This window comes from Sorex araneus, chromosome 2, assembly GCF_027595985.1.
Source record: "Sorex araneus isolate mSorAra2 chromosome 2, mSorAra2.pri, whole genome shotgun sequence".
NCBI classification, from domain to species: Eukaryota; Metazoa; Chordata; class Mammalia; order Eulipotyphla; family Soricidae; genus Sorex; species Sorex araneus.
The window spans coordinates 35,079,233-35,096,252 of record NC_073303.1 but is presented as its reverse complement, the minus strand read 5'-3'; the positions used below and the strand labels follow the sequence as shown (position 1 = coordinate 35,096,252).

General features: G+C 53.9%; 1 protein-coding gene across 1 annotated transcript in view; it reads left to right on the top strand.

Annotated features, from left to right (window-relative positions):
* The window catches only part of CILP (cartilage intermediate layer protein), a 19,645-nt gene extending 5,706 nt beyond the window's left edge, over window positions 1–13,939 (top strand). Inside the window, 5 exon segments of the mRNA XM_004619663.3 lie at window positions 1,102–1,281; window positions 1,911–2,225; window positions 3,717–3,825; window positions 6,341–6,498; window positions 11,398–13,939. Coding sequence (XP_004619720.3) covers window positions 1,102–1,281; window positions 1,911–2,225; window positions 3,717–3,825; window positions 6,341–6,498; window positions 11,398–13,766 — 3,131 coding nt within the window. The 3' untranslated portion in view covers window positions 13,767–13,939.
* The last annotated feature ends 3,081 nt before the right edge of the window (window positions 13,940–17,020 follow it).

Sequence of the window (17,020 nt, the reverse complement as noted above, 5' to 3'; positions counted from 1 at the left end):
TCCTTTTCCTTTTCTCCACCTGGCTGGAGCTCGGGGCTCTCCCCGCACCACCGAGGACGGACTCCGGCTCCTGTGGGTGGAGTCTGTGCTATGACCCTTGGAGCCGTCCCCTGGCCCCACGGAGGCCACTGTTCTTTTATCGTTTTCTTTCCTATTTTGCTTTGGGGCTATATCCAGCGGTGCCAGGGACTATCCCTGGCTCTGTGCTCAGGGATCACCCCTGGTACTGCTCAGGGGACCATCTATGGCGCCGGGGATTCAAACCAGGCTGGCTACATGTAAGGCAAGTGTCTTACTTCCTGTTCCATCTCGCTGACCCCAAGAGTTCCCAATTCTATTTTTTTTTTGGGTCACACCCCGCGATGCTCAGGGCTTACTCCTGGCTCAGCACACAGGAATGACTCCTGGCAGTGCTCAGGGGACCATATGGGATGCTGGGAATCGAACCCGGGTTGGCCACGTGCAAGGCAAACCCCCTACCCGCTGTGCTATTGCTCCAGCCCTGAGTTCCCAATTCTTGTACCCCTGTGGGGAGGATGGATGCAAGGAGGTCTGAGGGGTCGCTGAGCCCCAGGCCCTGACTCCAGGAACCGTCCTTCTGTGGGGTGTTCCTAGTCTGAGTCAAAGGTGCTTCCCCGCATCCCGGCAATGGAGCCAAGTTCCAGCGCTCAGTCAGCAAATCTGCCTCGGGTACCCCTGGCCCATTTGATGTGTCTGAGCAAATTAGAGAGTCTGCTTTTTCCAAACTCTTGATTCTCTTCTTATGGAAAAAGGATCTTGGACCGGAGAGATAGGACAGTGGACAAAGCACTTGCCTTGCCCATGACTGACCACGGTTCTATCTCCAGCATCACATATGATCCACTGAGTTCCACCAGGAGTAAATTCGTGAGCACAGAGCTAGGATTCAGCCCTGAGCACAGAGCCAGGAGTCAGCCCTGAGCACTGCCAGATACGGACCAACTAAAACAAAGAGCGAAGGGTCTTAGCCAACGTCTGATCCATGGTATCTGCGGGGCAGCAGAGGCCCTGTGTGAGGACGGTCTCAGGGGTCATTTCCTGACAGCCCCCCACAAGGGCACTCAGACACCTGCTTCCCAGGCTCCCTGCGCCGAGACACGGAGCGTATCTGGAGCACCTGGTCTCCGTGGAGCAAGTGCTCCGCTTCCTGCGGCCACACTGGGGTGCAGACCCGAACACGCACCTGCTTGTCCGAGACGGTGTCGCTGTGCCGCGAGGCCACAGAGGAAGGCCGGCTCTGCGTGGGTCATGACTGTGCAGGTAAACCCCTTGCTTCCAGCACTGGGCGTGGGACTGGGGTGACATAGCCTAGGCCAGGTCAGGAGGTCAGGCTGAGTCAGTCACAGGGTCACTAAAGTTGTTTTTCCCCCCCCCACCCCGCTTTTTGGGTCACACCCGGCGATGCTCGGGGGTTACTCCTGGCTCTGCACTCAGGAATGACTCCTGGCGGTGCTCAGGAGGCCATATGGGATGCTGGGAATCGAACCCGGGCCAGTCGCGTGCAAGGCAAACACCCTACCTGCTGTGCTATCGCTCCTGCCCCTAAAGTTTTTTTTTTTTTTTTACTTTTTGGGTCACACCAAAAAGCGATGCTCAGGGCTTAATCCTGGCTCTGCACTCAGGAATTACTCCGGTGGTGCTGGGGAGACCATATGGGATGCTGGGGATTGAACCCAGGTCGGCTGCATGCAAGGCAAACGCCCTACCCTCTGTGCCATCGCTCCAGCACCATTCTGGGGGAAATCTTGAAGGATGTAGTGGGCCCTGGTCATGGAGGCTGACCAGGAGGTGTAACAAGGAGGAAGGGAGCACCAGCCAGCCTGGGCTGGGATGTGGTGGGGGAGTTCTGGCATCCGTCCACGCGCTCCCCGTGTTTTTCCCTTCCACAGCCTGTGACCTGAGCTGCCCCATGGGACAGCCGAATGCCAACTGTGACGCTTGCATGTGCCAGGACTTCACACTGCATGGGGCTGTCTCCCTGCCTGGGGGAGCCCCGGCTTCAGGGGCCACAGTCCACCTGCTCGGCAAGACAGTGAAGCCACTGACCCAGACGGACAGCAGCGGGCAGTTCCGCGTGCCGGGCCTGTGCCCCGATGGCACGAGCTCCTTGAAGATCACGAAAGCCAAGTTTGTCCCCATTGTGCTCACGATGCCCAGGACTGACAGGAAGGCAGCCACCGTCAGTGCTGAGTTCATGAGGGCAGGTACTATGTTCTCCAGGGTAGGTTGGGCCAGAAGCCTGGACTTTCATATAAAGGGATTTCAGGGCTAAAAACTGACTTTACAGCTAACCTGGAGTCAAACTCTCAGTCTTGACCAGGATCTGTAGTGCTCTGTCCCTCCCACCATGATGTCCTTACTGTCCTCTCTTATTATTCCCCCTCTGCCCCTCTGAGTCACTCTTCCCAGCCACCATGGCTTTCGTGGGTTTCTCAAATACATGCCTGCCTCAGGGCCTTTGCACCTACTCTATACTCCGCTCCTCAGGTTTCCCTCCCCCTGGCCCTCCAGCCACTAATACACAGCATGCTCTCTCAAATGCAGGAGTTCCTTGCTATCTCTGTTTTTGGCTCAGAGATATGTGTAGTGGGGGAGGAGGAGCTGGTCATTCCTGGTGGTGCTTAGGGGACCAGGTGATGCTGGGGATTGAATTCAGGTCAGGCCCCCCTGCATGCAAAGCATGTGATCTTGAAGCCATCTCCCTGAGCCTCTGGCCACCTTAGGTAAAATAAAAGTAGTTAAAATAAAATAGTGAGCTGCAACGCAGTATGAGGTTTAGAGGTGGGAGGCCACTGGGGAACATTTAAAAAACAGTGCAGAAGTCAACCCTCCAAGCCCATGCTCTTCCTTGAACACGAATCTCTCGTCTCTCCGTTTCTTTGAGTCCTTGTTTCCATTTTGGAGAAGCCTGTGCTCCTTCCTGAACTGCTGGAGGCAGTACCGGAATATTGCAGTGTTCAAAACAGCCAGCTCAGCCCCAGTTTCAGTGCTTGGAACTTGCTAGATCAAGGCCCATTTGATCCTCCATTGCTTGAGAAGCCAAGGGAGGAAGTTCCAAAGAGGGCAATTCCTCGCTCTCTCAAGCTCTCTCTCTCTCTCTCTCTCTCTCTCTCTCTCTCTCTCTCTCTCTCTCTCTCTGATGAGTTCATGCAATTTTATTTTATTTTTATTTTTTTGCTTTTTGGGTCACACCCAGCGATGCTCAGGGGTTACTCCTGGCTTTGCACTCAGGAATTACTCCTGGCTGTGCTTGGGGGACCATATGGGATGCCGGGGATCGAACCCGGGTCGTCCGCGTGCAAGGCAAACCCCCTACCCGCTGTGCTATCGCTCCAGCCCCAGATTTCATGCAATATTAAATGTGTCACCTTTTATGGGAGGGGGAGACACACCAGCCACACTTAGGGATCACTTAGACCATACGGTGTCCCACAGATGGATCCCAGGTCAGTTGCATGCAAAGCAAGCACCCTGCCCACTGTACTATCTCTCGGTCTCCTGGCGGGGCTGGGGGAACTCTGTGGGGTGCCAGGGATCGAATCCTGGTCAGTCACATGCAAAGCAAACACCCTCCCTGCTGTGCTAATGCTCCAGCCTCCAGCACACCTTCTTAGGAACTTGAGGAACCCGAGGCAGCGGAGCTCTGGAGAGCCAGCAGCAAAAGCACACACTTCCTTTCTCGCCTTCTTTCCCAGAGACCCCGTACATCATGATGAACCCTGAGACTAAAGCACGGCGAGCAGGGCAGAGCGTTGCCTTGTGCTGTGCAGCCACGGGAAAGCCCAGTCCAGACAAGTATTTCTGGTGAGTATTTTTTTTTTTTTTTTTGCTTTTTGGGTCATACCCGGTGATGCACAGGGGTTACTCCTGGCTCTGCACTCAGGAATTCCTCCTGGCGGTGCTCGGGGGACCATATGGGATGCTGGGAATCGAACCCGGGTCGGCTGCATGCAAGGCAAATGCCCTCCCCTCTGTGCTATCGCTCCAGCCCTCTGGTGAGTATTCTTCCTGCTCAGAAGGCAGAGCTTTCCAGTGTGGGGTCTGGGATGAGGCCCCCAGGAGCCACAGACCGCACACAGCAGCTCTGGCTCTAGGCTCCTGACTTACATCCTAGAACAAGATACCTCAGGCCTGTAGCTCCCAGCAGATGCAAACCAGGCCAGAGTCCCCAGTGTTTTGGAGCTTTTACCTGTACAGACATCTTCCAGCAATCGTATGTTTGTTCTCCCAGCAATGGGTGAAGCCAGAGATCTCCGCCCCATTTCAAGTCTGTGGTTTTCTTTTCTTTTTTCTTTTTGGCCACACCCAGCGATCCAGTGACGCTCAGGGGTTACTCCTGGCTCTGCACTCAGCAATTACGCCTGGTGGTGCTTGTGGGAACCATATGGGATGCCAGGGATCGAACCCGGGTCGGCTGTGTGCAAGACAGTGCCCTACCCACTGTACTATCTCTCCGGCCCTTTATTTTTCTTTTGTGGGTCACATCCAGTGGTGCTCGGGCAATTCCCGTGGTGTGCTCCCCCGGGCCCCCTCTCATTTTTGAGCTGTACCCGGAGATGCTCAGGGCTTACTCCTGGCTCTGTGTTCAAGGATCAGTCCTGGTGGGCTTGGGGGACCATCTGTGGGGCTGGGGATCGAACCCGGGTTGGTGGCACGAAAGGCAAGTGCTGTACCCACTCTACTACGGATCCAGCCTCTACTCATGTGGTTCTTGGGGGACCGTACAGAGATGGAATCCAGGATACCTGCATGCAGGACTTATACTCTAGGCCTCTGAGCTACATGTCAAGCCTTCTGCTCACACGTTATTTGTTTTGTAATTAATTTTATTGAGATGATGTAGATTGCAATTTCCATATTATTGAATTATGCTGCAAGGTTTCCTCCCCACCCCCTCTGCGGGAATGTCAGCGACATGCACCACCTCACAGTGGCCCTGCCTTGCCCCTCCTCTCCTCTGTGGTGACATCTCAGGCTGGGCCTGTTTGTATTGGGCCTTTGTTTCTTTTTTCTTTCTTCCCAGCAGAGCTCAGGGCTGACTTGTGGCTCTGTGCTCAGGGATCAGCTCTGGCTGGCTCAGGGAACCATATGCCATATGGGGTGACAGAAGATCAAACCCAGGTTGGCCAAATTTGAGGCAAGTGTCCTGTCTGCTATACTATCACTCCAGATTCCATTCTTTTTCTTTTTTTCCTTTTTTTTTTAATCAGTGAAGCAGAAACAGTTGTTTTTTTTGTGTGTGTGTTTTTTTTTTTGCTTTTTGGGTCACACCCAGCGATGCTCAGGGGTTACTCGTGGCTTTGCACTCAGGAATTACTCCTGGCGGTGCTTGGGGGACCATATGGGATGCCAGGGATCGAACCCGGGTCGGCCGAGTGCAAGGCAAACGCCCTACCCTCTGTGCTATCGCTCCGGCCCCAGAAACAGTTTTTATTGAAAGAAATAGAGAGATGTGGGCTGGAGTGGGTGAGGCATTTGCCTTGCACATGGACAATCCAGGTTTGATCCCTGGCATCCCATATGGTCCCCTGAGAACCAGCAGGAATGATTCCTGAGAGCACAGTCAGGAGGAATCCCTGAGCATCTCTGGGTGTGACCCAAAAAGCCAAAAACAAAAAAAGAAATTAAATAAATTTAGGGAAATGTGAGGGGGGGAAATAAGAAACAAGAAACAGAGAGACACACAGAGAGAGAAACAGAGACAGAGAGACAGAGAGAGACAGAGAGACACCTGTTCAAGAGAGATCCAGGCTTTTTCAGAGTGAAAAAAGGCCCTCCCATTCTTTTTAACATAGGCCATTATTGTCACTTTGATCTGCATTTTCCTGATAATAAGTGATGAACATCTTTTCATATGCCTGTTGTTTTTTTGGCCACACCCAGCTGTGCTCAGGGCTTACTCCTGGCTCAGTGCTCAGAGATCACTCCTGATGGGCTTGGGGGAACATACGCAGTGCCAGGGATTGAACCCAAATTAGTTGGTTGCCAGGCAAGTACCTTCCCTGCTCTGCCGTGTCTCTGGCTCCTGTGCACCGTCTTTATGTCATCCCGAGGAAGTGTCTGGTCAGCTCCCTTTTGGATGTCTTAGTTTGTCTGGGCTGTGATCTGCTCCCACCAAAACCATTTTGGGTTGGGGCGGAGACTCAGAATCAAACCTCAGCTCCCAGGACTGCCAGTAGCCTTGGATACGCTGAGACAGAGGCGATGTGGGCATCCGGCAGGCTGCCACCAGCTCGCCCCGCTTGCTTGCTCTTGGCACTGTCCTGGCTATCTCTGCCCACTCTCTGCCCTCTCAGGCCACACCTCCCTGTCCCTTCAGGTACCACAATGGCACGCAGCTGGACCTGTCCCTGTACAAGCATGAGAGCAAGCTGGTCCTGAGGAACCTGCGACGGGACCAGGCTGGCGAGTACTTTTGCAAAGCCCAGAGTGACGCTGGGGCCGTGAAGTCCAAGGTTGTCCAGCTGGGCATCATAGGTGAGTCTGTCTGTGTCTTTAGGGCCCGCATCGGTCCCAGGACACTTGGCATCACTGGGCATAATGGTGGACTTTTGTTTTTTGTTTTGTTTGTTTTCTGGCTACTCCTGACAGTGCTCAGAGTCTATTCCTGGCTCTGTGCTGGTGGTGTGCAGGGGACCACAGGGGACGCTGGGGAACGAACCCAGGTCAGCCATGTGCAAGAAAAGCTCCCTATCCACTGTACTACCACTCCAGTCCCTGTGCTATGTCCTACTCTGCCCTGTGGGATTCAAAGCCGGGACAGACCCGAGTCTCACCCTTCCAGGGCATCTGCTCCAGCAGGTGATAAAATGTAAGGGACAAACAAGGAAGCAAAGGTAGAAAACTGTAGCTAAAATGAAAGACAAGGGGCCATAGAGATGCTCAAAGGCTGAGCACAGGCTCCACATGCGGGTGCCCCAGATTTATTTTTTCTTTTTTGGGCCACACGTGGTTGTATTCAGGATTTACTCCTGGCTCTGTGCTCAAGGATCACTCTTTTTTTTTTTTAATTAGTGGATCACTGTGAGGTACAGTTACAGGCTTACAAACTTTAGTGCTTGCGTTTCAGTCATACAATGGTCGAGTACCCATCCCTCCACCAGTGCCCATTTTCCACCACCAATGGTCCCAGTATCCCTCCCACCACCCCCACCCAATCCCCTCCATCCCGCCCTGCCTCTGTGGCGGGACATTCCCTTTTGCTCCCTCTCTCCTCCTGGGTGTTGTGGTTTGCAATAGAGGTATTGAGTGGCCATCGTGTTTGGTCTATAGTCTACTTCTGGCATGCATCTTTCAAACCAAATGGGTCTTCCCAACATCCTTTACTTGGTGTTCCCTTCTCTATCTCAGCTGCCTTTTCCTCCAGCACCTGAGGCCAGTTTCCAAGCCGTGGAGCAGACCTCCTGGTTCTTATCTCTACTACTCTTGGGTGTTAGTCTCCCATTCTGCTACTTTATATTTCACAGATGAGTGCAACCTTTCTATGCCTGTCCCTCTCTTTCTGAGTCATTTCACTTAACATGATACTTTCCATGTTCAGGATCACTCTTTTTTTGTTTCGTTTTGGTTTGGTTTTGGGTCACACCTGGCAGTGCTCAGGGGTTAGTTCTGGCTCTTCACCCAGAAATCACTCCTGGCAGTGCTCGGGAGGCCATCTGGGATGCTGGGGATTGAATCCTGGTAGGCCACATGCAAGACTAACACCCTACCTGCTGTACTACTGCTCCAGCCCCAGGGACCACTCTTGAGTACAGAGGACCCTATTGGGGGCTGGGGATCAAATTCAGGTTGTCTGCATGCAAGGCAAGCACCTTACCTGCTATCCTATTGCTCCAGTCTCTTGGAAACTGAATATTTGATCCCCTGAACTGTAGGGTCCCAAGCACTGTGCCAGGAATATCCCCTTAGCGCCTCCAGATGTGCCCCCCAAACCAAATCAAACAAAAGACTGAAATATAAAGGCCATGGCTTCCCTTGATCAGCAGTTCTCAGTCTCAGGTTGCAGACTGGTGCTGGCCTCAGGTGTCAATAGCTGAAAACCCCAGGGTAGTGAGAGACCGACCCCGTGTGGGGGTGTGACCTCGGCTGGCTGAGAACACCCTCTGGTTGGGGCTGATAGTCATTCTCAGCTTTGACTGCAGGTTTGGGTGTTTGGGGCTATGCCCAGCGGTGTTGGCCTTTCCTGTCTGAGGGTCCAGTGAAGGCAGAAGGAGCAAAGTGGGCTGTGGGGGCCGGAGAGAGTACAGCGGGGTAGGAGCTTGCCTTGCAAACGAGCCCCGAGCCTCCATCAGCACAAAGCTCGGAGTAAGCCCTGGGCACTGCTGGGTCAGATCAAAAAACAAAAACAAAATAGAGGAAAAGAAAAAGAATGTTTTAACAGTGGAAAACTGAGGGTGCTGTATGGGAAAGAGTGAGCTGGCCGGAGCTGGCTCCAAAAAGTGAGCCGTGGGGTCAAGGAGCTCACGCGAGTGGCAAGGTACACGCTTAACACGGGTGAGGCCCAAGAGGGCCAAATTTCCAGCATATCATGCCTCCCACCCCGACTGGGTGTGGCCCTGGTGGAGGGTGGCCTCCATAAATATAAAAAAAATGGAGGGGGGGGGGAGAGAGAGAGAGAGAGAGAGAGAGAGAGAGAGAGAGAGAGAGAGAGAGAGAGAGAGAGACTGTTCCAAGGGGAAAGGGGACAGATTTATGGCCAAGATCTCTCATTGTCTTTGGAAAGGGAGTGGGAAGGAGTATATCTTAGTAATTGGCCTAAACAAAGCCAAACAAAGAGGAAGAGCAATCCTGTTGGAAGGACTCTGGCATGTTTTAGAGAGGCCAAGAAAGTTGAGCAACAGCCCCGGCACAGACAAGACACAAGGTACTGGAGCCCAGATTACTGCCCAGAGCCCTCAGCGGGGGTCCCGCCCTCGGCACCCTGCTTGTCACACTCTCATTCCTCAAATACTTTCAGTGTTTGAAGTTAGATTGATGGATAGGACCTCAACTGAATGTGATTCCCCAACATACATTCCCATGACCTTAACCATGAATGGAATTTTTTTTTTTTTTTGAGGTGCCAGGAATTCATCCCAGGTCCTCCACAGGCAAGGCCTGTACTCAGTCACATCCTGGCCAGAAAAAGAAACTTTTATACAAAAGAGTGCTTGTTTGAGTAGGAAATTTGATTTAAGCACAGGAGAGCAGCCAGGAGGTCTGACACCTGCAAGGGACAGTGTCACGGGATGGCAGGCCTCAGGGCTCAGGTTTGCTCAGTCGTGTTCCTCAGGACCCTATTGAAGGCATGACATTTTTTTTCCCCCAAAGTGATGTATAATTTTGGGTCATGCATCATTTCACTTGGTTGTTGCAATTGAAAGTAGAGCTTTCGCTTGATTTCTGTGAGATTGATTGATGGATTTGTTTATTTTGGGTCATGTGGGCCACGCCCAGCAGGACTCAGTGTTCACTCCTGGTAGTGCTTGGGGAATCCCATGCAGTGCCAGGCATCGAACCCGAGGGCACATGCAAGGCAAGTGCCACACCCACTGTCTTCTCTCCGGCCCTACTTCCATGGGAATGATACGGTAGTTCCATTCTTTGTGTTTGCTTGGGGGCCACACTCAATGATGCTTACGGGCTGTTCCTGGGTTAGTGCTCAGGTGTCACTCCTAGAGGTACTTGAGACCAGTTAGCAGAGGGATTAAACCCAGGACTAACATGTGCAAAGCATGTGCTCAGCCTGTTGATCTCCCCCTCTCTCTCTCTTGTCTGGTAGCTACTTTCTTAGGAAAATTTGCATGTATGTTAAAGCCATGTGAAAGATATACCAGGTGACATTTTTAGGGGCTCACACTTGGTGATGCTCAGGACTTAACTCCTGGCTCTGTAATCAGGGACCATATGGGGGACTGGGGAAAAAATCTGGGTCAGTCATTTGCAAGGCAAGCACTCTAACCACTGTACTATCTCTCTGTCCCCTCGGTGGCTCCTGACACTTGTGTTTCTCTCATTAATTGTGGGGCTTTGAATGTGGGTAGGGGACGCATGTTAGGCCTTGCACCAAGGCGAGTGCTTGATCTCTTGAGCTGCACCCCAGTACTGGCTATGATCATTTTAAAGCCCATCCACTACTTAGGCGAATGCCTGGTTCTGAACAGGGAAGAGGAAAAACCTGGCAGAGTGCAAAAATATTTTGTTTTGTTTTGTTTTTGGGTTCACATGAGGTGTGCTCAGGAGTTACTTCTGGCTCTGTGCCGAGGGATCACTCCTGGTGGGCCCAGGGGACCACATGAGCTATTGGGAATTGAACCAGGGTTAGCTGCATACAAGGCAAGCACCTTAAACACTGTGGCATCACTCCAGTCTGCAGAAAAAAGTCTTGACACAGACAGTGCCAGCCAGCCATTGCAGGAACGGAACGGCAAGGGAACTGCCAACCACAAACCATCAGCCCTCTCAATTTGGGTGGTGACTTGTACAAGTCTGTAAGGCTCCTTCACGGAGAACTATTTCCCTTGTGGTCTCAGCAGCCAATTGTTTCCCTATACAGAGAACGGGATTAGGGGTTGGAGTGATGGTACAGCAGATAAGGCACTTGCCTTGCACCCAGCTGACCCGCTGACCTGGGTTCAATTCTCGCCACCCCTTGTGGTTCCCCTAACCAGGAGCAGAGCTGGGTGTGATCCAAAAAAACAATAAACAGAAAAATAAATAAAATGTTAACGTTCATCCTGATTTTTTTTTAAATTACACATTTTTTTATTTGGAGGTTTTGAAGGGAAAGAGGGAGAGATAGTGGGAGAGAAAGTAGAGAGAGTTCTCAAGAGAGAACGCGGGCTTCTCCAAGGGCAGAGAGAGCCCCTACACACATCCCAGCATTAGACACGAAAGCATGAAAGTACACATCTCAAGAGGGGAGATGCGGGCGCCACATGTGCTCAGCCACATGGGTGCAAGCAGCACATGGCTCGGGCAGCATATGCGCACCTCATCCTGAATTTTATTTATTTATTTATTTATTTTCATCCTGAATTTAAAAAAAAGATAGGAGTAGACTGAAAGAGCTCAATGGTTCCAGCTGAGCTCATATCTTGCTGGGAGGAGGCTTGGGATCCAGCCCCGAGCATCACCTAAGCCCCGAGCATGACTAGAAACAACCCCTGAGCATGGAACAGGGAGTCCCCTCTGAGCACAATCAGGTGTGGTGCAAGGAATGAATGAATTCAACAGGATTAGTCATTGCTGTTTCAGAGCCCTCCAAGGGGCTCTGTGAGAATCAGGTTCCCAGAGCTGCAGGTATGTTGACAGCCATGGGGCACATCTGTCAGATGAGGCTGTCAGCGCTGTGGGACATGAACTGAGGCTGATTCTCCACCCCGGTTCCCTCCACAGGCCCCGACGAGGCCCCCTGCAACCCCACACCCGAGAGCTACCTGATCCGGCTGCCCCACGACTGCTTCCAGAGCGCCACCAACTCCTTCTACTATGACGTGGGCCGGTGCCCTGTCAAGACCTGCGCCGGGCCACAGGACAACGGGATACGGTGCCGGGATGCCGTGGAGAACTGCTGTGGCATCTCCAGAACCCAGGAGCGAGAGATCCAGTGCAGTGGGTACACGCTGCCCACCAAGGTGGCCGTGGAGTGCAGCTGCCAGCGATGCACAGAGACCCGGAGCATCGTGCGGGGCCGCGTCAGCGCGGCTGACAATGGGGAGCCCATGCGCTTTGGCCACGTGTACATGGGGGGCAGCCGCGTGAGCATGACTGGCTACAAGGGCACGTTCACCCTCCAGATCCCCCCAGACACGGAGAGGCTGGTGCTCACATTTGTGGACAGGCTGCAGAAGTTTGTCAACACCACCAAGGTGCTGCCCTTCAACAGAAAGGGGAGCGCCGTGTTCCACGAGATCAAGGTGCTCCGGCGGAAGGAGCCGGTCAGCCTGGCGAGCACGGAGACCAACTTCATCCCTCTGGGGGAGGTGCCTGGAGAAGACCCCGTGGCGGAGCTGGAGATCCCCTCCCACAGCTTCTACAGGCAGAACGGGGAGCCCTTCACGGGCAAAGTGAAGGCCAGTGTGTCCTTCCTGGACCCCCGGAATATTTCCACCGCCACCGCCGCCCAGAGCGACCTGAATTTCATCAGTGAGGAAGGCGACACCTTGCCCCTGCGGACCTACGGCATGTTCTCGGTGGACTTCACGGACGAGGTCACCTTGGAATCGCTGAACGTGGGCAAGGTGAAGGTCCACCTGGACACCGCCCAGGTGAAGATGCCCGAGCACGTGCCCACTATGAAGCTCTGGTCCCTCAACCCGGACACGGGGCTGTGGGAGGAGGAAGACGACTTCAAGTTTGAGAGCCACCGCCGGGGCAAGAGGGAAGAGAGGACCTTCCTGGTGGGCAACATGGAGATCCGGGAGCGGCGGCTCTTCAACCTGGACGTGCCGGAGGCCCGGAGGTGCTTCGTCAAGGTGAGGGCGTACCGCAGCGAGAGGTTCCTGCCCAGCGAGCAGATCCAAGGGGTGGTGGTCTCCGTGATCAACCTGGAACCCCAGACCGGCTTCTCCTCCAACCCCCGGGCCTGGGGCCGCTTTGACAGTGTCATCACGGGCCCCAACGGAGCGTGCGTGCCCGCCTTCTGCGATGACCAGTCCCCCGACGCCTACTCTGCCTACGTCCTGGCCAGCCTGGGTGGGGAAGAGCTGGAGGCGGTGGCCTCCTCACCCAAATTTAACCCCAACGCCATCGGGGTCCCCCAGCCCTACCTCAACAAGCTCAAGTACCGTCGGACCGACCACGAGGACCCGCGCGTGAAAAAGACCGCCTTCCAGATCAGCATGGCCAAGCCCAGGCCCAACTCGGCGGAGGAGAGCAACGGGCCCATCTACGCCTTCGAGAACCTCCGGGCCTGCGAGGAGGCGCCGCCCAGCGCTGCCCATTTCCGCTTCTACCAGATCGAGGGGGACCGCTACGACTACAACACCGTGCCCTTCAGTGAGGACGACCCCATGAGCTGGACGGAGGACTACCTGGCCTGGTGGCCCAAGCCCATGGAGTTCCGGGCCTGCTACATCAAGGTGAAGATCGTGGGGCCGCAGGAGGTGAACGTGCGCTCCCGGAACCTGGGGGGCACGCACCGGCGCACGGCGGGGAAGCTCTACGGCATCCGCGACGTGCGCAGCACGCGCGACCGCGAGCAGCCCAACGTGTCCTCCGCCTGCGTGGAGTTCAAGTGCAGCGGGATGCTCTACGACCAGGACCGCGTGGACCGCACCCTGGTCAAGGTCATTCCGCAGGGCAGCTGCCACCGCGCCAGCGTCAACCCCATGCTGCACGAGTACCTGGTCAACCACCTCCCGCTGGCCGTCAACAACGACACCAGCGAGTACACCATGCTGGCGCCCCTGGACCCCCTGGGCCACAACTACGGCATCTACACCGTCACCGACCAGGACCCGCGCACGGCCAAGGAGATCGCGCTCGGCCGCTGCTTCGACGGCTCCTCGGACGGCGCCTCCAGGGTCATGAAGAGCAACGTGGGCGTGGCGCTCACCTTCAACTGCGTGGAGCGGCAGGTGGGCCGCCAGAGCGCCTTCCAGTACCTGCAGAACGTGCCCGCCCGGCCCGGCTCGGCGGGCGGCGGCCAGAGGGCGGTGCAGTCCAGGAGGCAGAGGGCCAGCAGGCTGGGCCAGCGGCGCAGCCGGGGGAGCTCTCTGCGATACCCCGGGGCCGCCCAGCAGCCTTGGCGCACCCGAGCGTGATTCCCCACCCCGCCCCCCACCCAGCCAGCCCCTGGGACCGTCATCGCGACTGACGCCCAGACTGCCACTCCGTTAATTTAAGCACATCTGTTCTGGTGCAACTCGCCGGTTTCTTCATCCCTCTCCTGACTGCGTTTGAGACCGTTGTTGGCGTGCGGCGTCCCAGTGGTGAAATAAAGCCCCTCCTGTGCTGTTCTTGAAAAGAAACGCGAGACTGTCCGTGTGTGAACTCAGAGGTGCAGACCATTCTGTGCTGAGTGCCAACCCTTCCCCCAATGTCCTGCCCTTTCTGTTTTGCATGATGTTGCCCACCTCCCGAGTACCCATAATCCGATGTTGAAGGTCTAATAACTATATGACACTTTCCTTCACCTTACCCCTGCCCCATCTCAGTTCATACCTATTAATGATGGTGAAATAAAGGAATAAACTGCAACATTTTTACTTGAAATGTAAGTAACTTATTTATTTCTTGGCTGAACTGAAACTCCAGTGCACTTTCTTTTTTCTTTTTTTTTTTTCTTCAGCCCCTACCTGGAACCCCTGGGCGTGCCACAGGCCCCTGGTTCTCCGCTGCACTTTCCATTGCAGCTATTGGATATGGAGGACCACAGATCCCTGTAAGGCTGGAAAGAACATCTTGGCCCAAACTGGCCTCAGGTTGCTAATTATATTAGCATGTTTCCCTTTATACTTGCTTTGGTTCTTCTAGAAACCCAGTGTGGCTCAGGGCAGATGTCAGTAAAGGCATATTGTGTATTCTGGTTTGGAGGCTTCTGCCCTGTCCTTGCCTGTCCCACGTCCCCTGCCTCCCGGGGACCAGGGACTGAACCCGGGGCCTCACGCATGGGAAGTCTGTGCGCTGTCATGGAGCCACAGCCTAGTCCCGCTGTACTGTCTTGTAAACCATGAAAGTGTGCAGCTGCTCAAAAGGTCGGAGGGGACTCTGGGAAGCTCCCCGAGGTGGCACGAAGCTCTGCGTCCCCGTCCCTGAGTCGTAGGCTGGGTAACCAGGCACACACTCAAACTCAAGTCTGTTCTCATGGGTCATATTTTCCATTTGCAGAGAGGAGTGGAGATTCCTGGAGCATGGTCTGGGCTTCTGAGCAAAGCTAAAAACATGTCTGGGTTTTTTTTTTTTTCTTTCTTCCTTTCCTTCCAATACTAGGGAGCTTATACAATGGCTTGGCCCGGAGTTGGGCAAGCTGGCCAAGTGGCCCTTCAGCAGCCCGCTGCTTGCTCCAGCTGGCCCACTGGACCTTTCTCAGACACAAGGGGTGGTTTCACCTTTATCCCAAGTTCTCAAGACGCCAGCTTCTCCAGCACACCAGGCCTGTGCTGTGTGCAACAGTCTCTGTCCCTGGAGTCAAACAGCTTGTTCAATGCACAGGGTTTGGTCTTTTGGAAAAGGTGTTTGGTTTAAAATAGTTTAAAACGTTTGGTTTAAAATCTGAGGCCAGTAGAAGGTGCCAAAATGACCTTAGAGGCATCCATCGTCAGGGTGTGGGATTCTCCTCCGCCCCAGCCCTGAAAATGTCAGGAACGAAGCCAAGAGGAAGATGGGGAGGTGGGGGCAGGGGTGGGGGCGGCATCATTTACAATCAGGACAACAGCTTTCCTTGACCTCCTGGCAAACCCAGCAAAGTGTCTTCTGGCTGCCTCTAGCCTGGGCAGGCTTTGTCCTTTGGATCAGCCTCTCTCCAGTTCCCAAGGTTGTGGTTCATAATCGGTTGGAAACTTCTCTGGCTGTGCACCCCATCCCCATGACCTTTGAGAAAGCCAGCGGAGGCAAGGCCTAGAGGCTTGTGATTGCTTGGTAAACCACTTCTGTCCTGTCCCGCTGCTCCCGGGGAGAGGCCTCCCCCTGACTTTTGGGGACACTTGACAGTCAAGGAGTTAGGGGTGAGGTGAGTTATACAGCACAGATGCTTCAGGAATGAGCCTGTGTGGCTTTGACAGTTCTCTTTGACCATCCAGCTCTCCCCACAGAGGGGTCTGTTGGCAGAAATGGGCTAACAGGGCAGGGGATCAAACCTAGGGCCTCACCTATGCAAAGCAAATACTGTAGCTCTGACCTACACCCACAGCCCTGATTTCTGATCTTTTCCTTCACTCACCAGACATTTACTGAACGTGAAGCCGTGCATACAAGTAGACAGTTTTCCAGAACTGTAGTAAATATATTTCCCTGGGACCGGAGTGATAGTGCAGCAGGTAGGATGCTTGCCTTGCACAAGGTCGATTGAGGTTTGGTCCCCTGTACTCCATAGGGTCCCCTGAGCACTGTCAGGAGTGTTCCCCTAGCAGAGACAGGAGTAAGCCCTGAGCACTTCTGGGTGTGGGTCCCAAACACACACACACACACATACACATACACACATATATCCTTTAGGCGCACCAGGCCTAGTGGGGAAGCTCAGAGGAGGCTTCTTGGAGGAGGTGAGCTCTGATTTGAAACTGGAAGAGAGCTGAGAGCTGGGCTCGCTGAAGGAGTGGCTATCATGAGTGAGAGGCACAAGCAGAAACCGCTTATGCAAAAGCAATAGACCGGGAATGACAGTGACCACTTTCAATGGAGACAATGGCAGGTCAAAGTCATGTCCCCTGACTTCTAAACATATTGGCTCTGTGATTTTTCTCAAGGGATTTCCTTACCTCTAAACAGGGGGAGCTTAAATTAGCATCTAAGCCAGTGCTTTTTAAACTTTTACGCCTGTGGACCAGCCCCTGTCCTGCATACCAGTCTATGGACCAGAAGTTCCACTGAGGCAGGAGACCAATGGTTTTTGACCTTTTTACTGCTGTGGGCCGGCTTGGGTTCATAGACTAGTGGTTGAAGACCACAGCTCTAAACTGTCTCAACTAAGCTCTACCATGTTAAGAGTGTGGGGTCCTGGGTGTGAAATAGGAAAAAAAGAAGGCATATTTGTGACAGGATCTAAACCATCTCTAACGTTCTGTCCGTGATGTTCAGTGTGGCTTCACCAAACCACTGATGATTCACTGGGTGTTCCCTTCCTCTGTAGACACCGCATGGACAAAACGTTCATTTCAGAAAATCCCTGGGGGTTTTGGTCTCAGCCTGCTGTCCCCTGGCTGATCTGCAGGGGCTGAATTCTGGATGGCAGGGGTGTAGGGTACCGGCTGCTCAGAGGGTTCCTGGAGGAATGCTCTCTCTTGAATTTGTCCCCCAGCATGTCAAGGCCAGAATTGAGTCTTGAAAGATGGAGAGGACGTGGAGAAGCAAGCCGGAG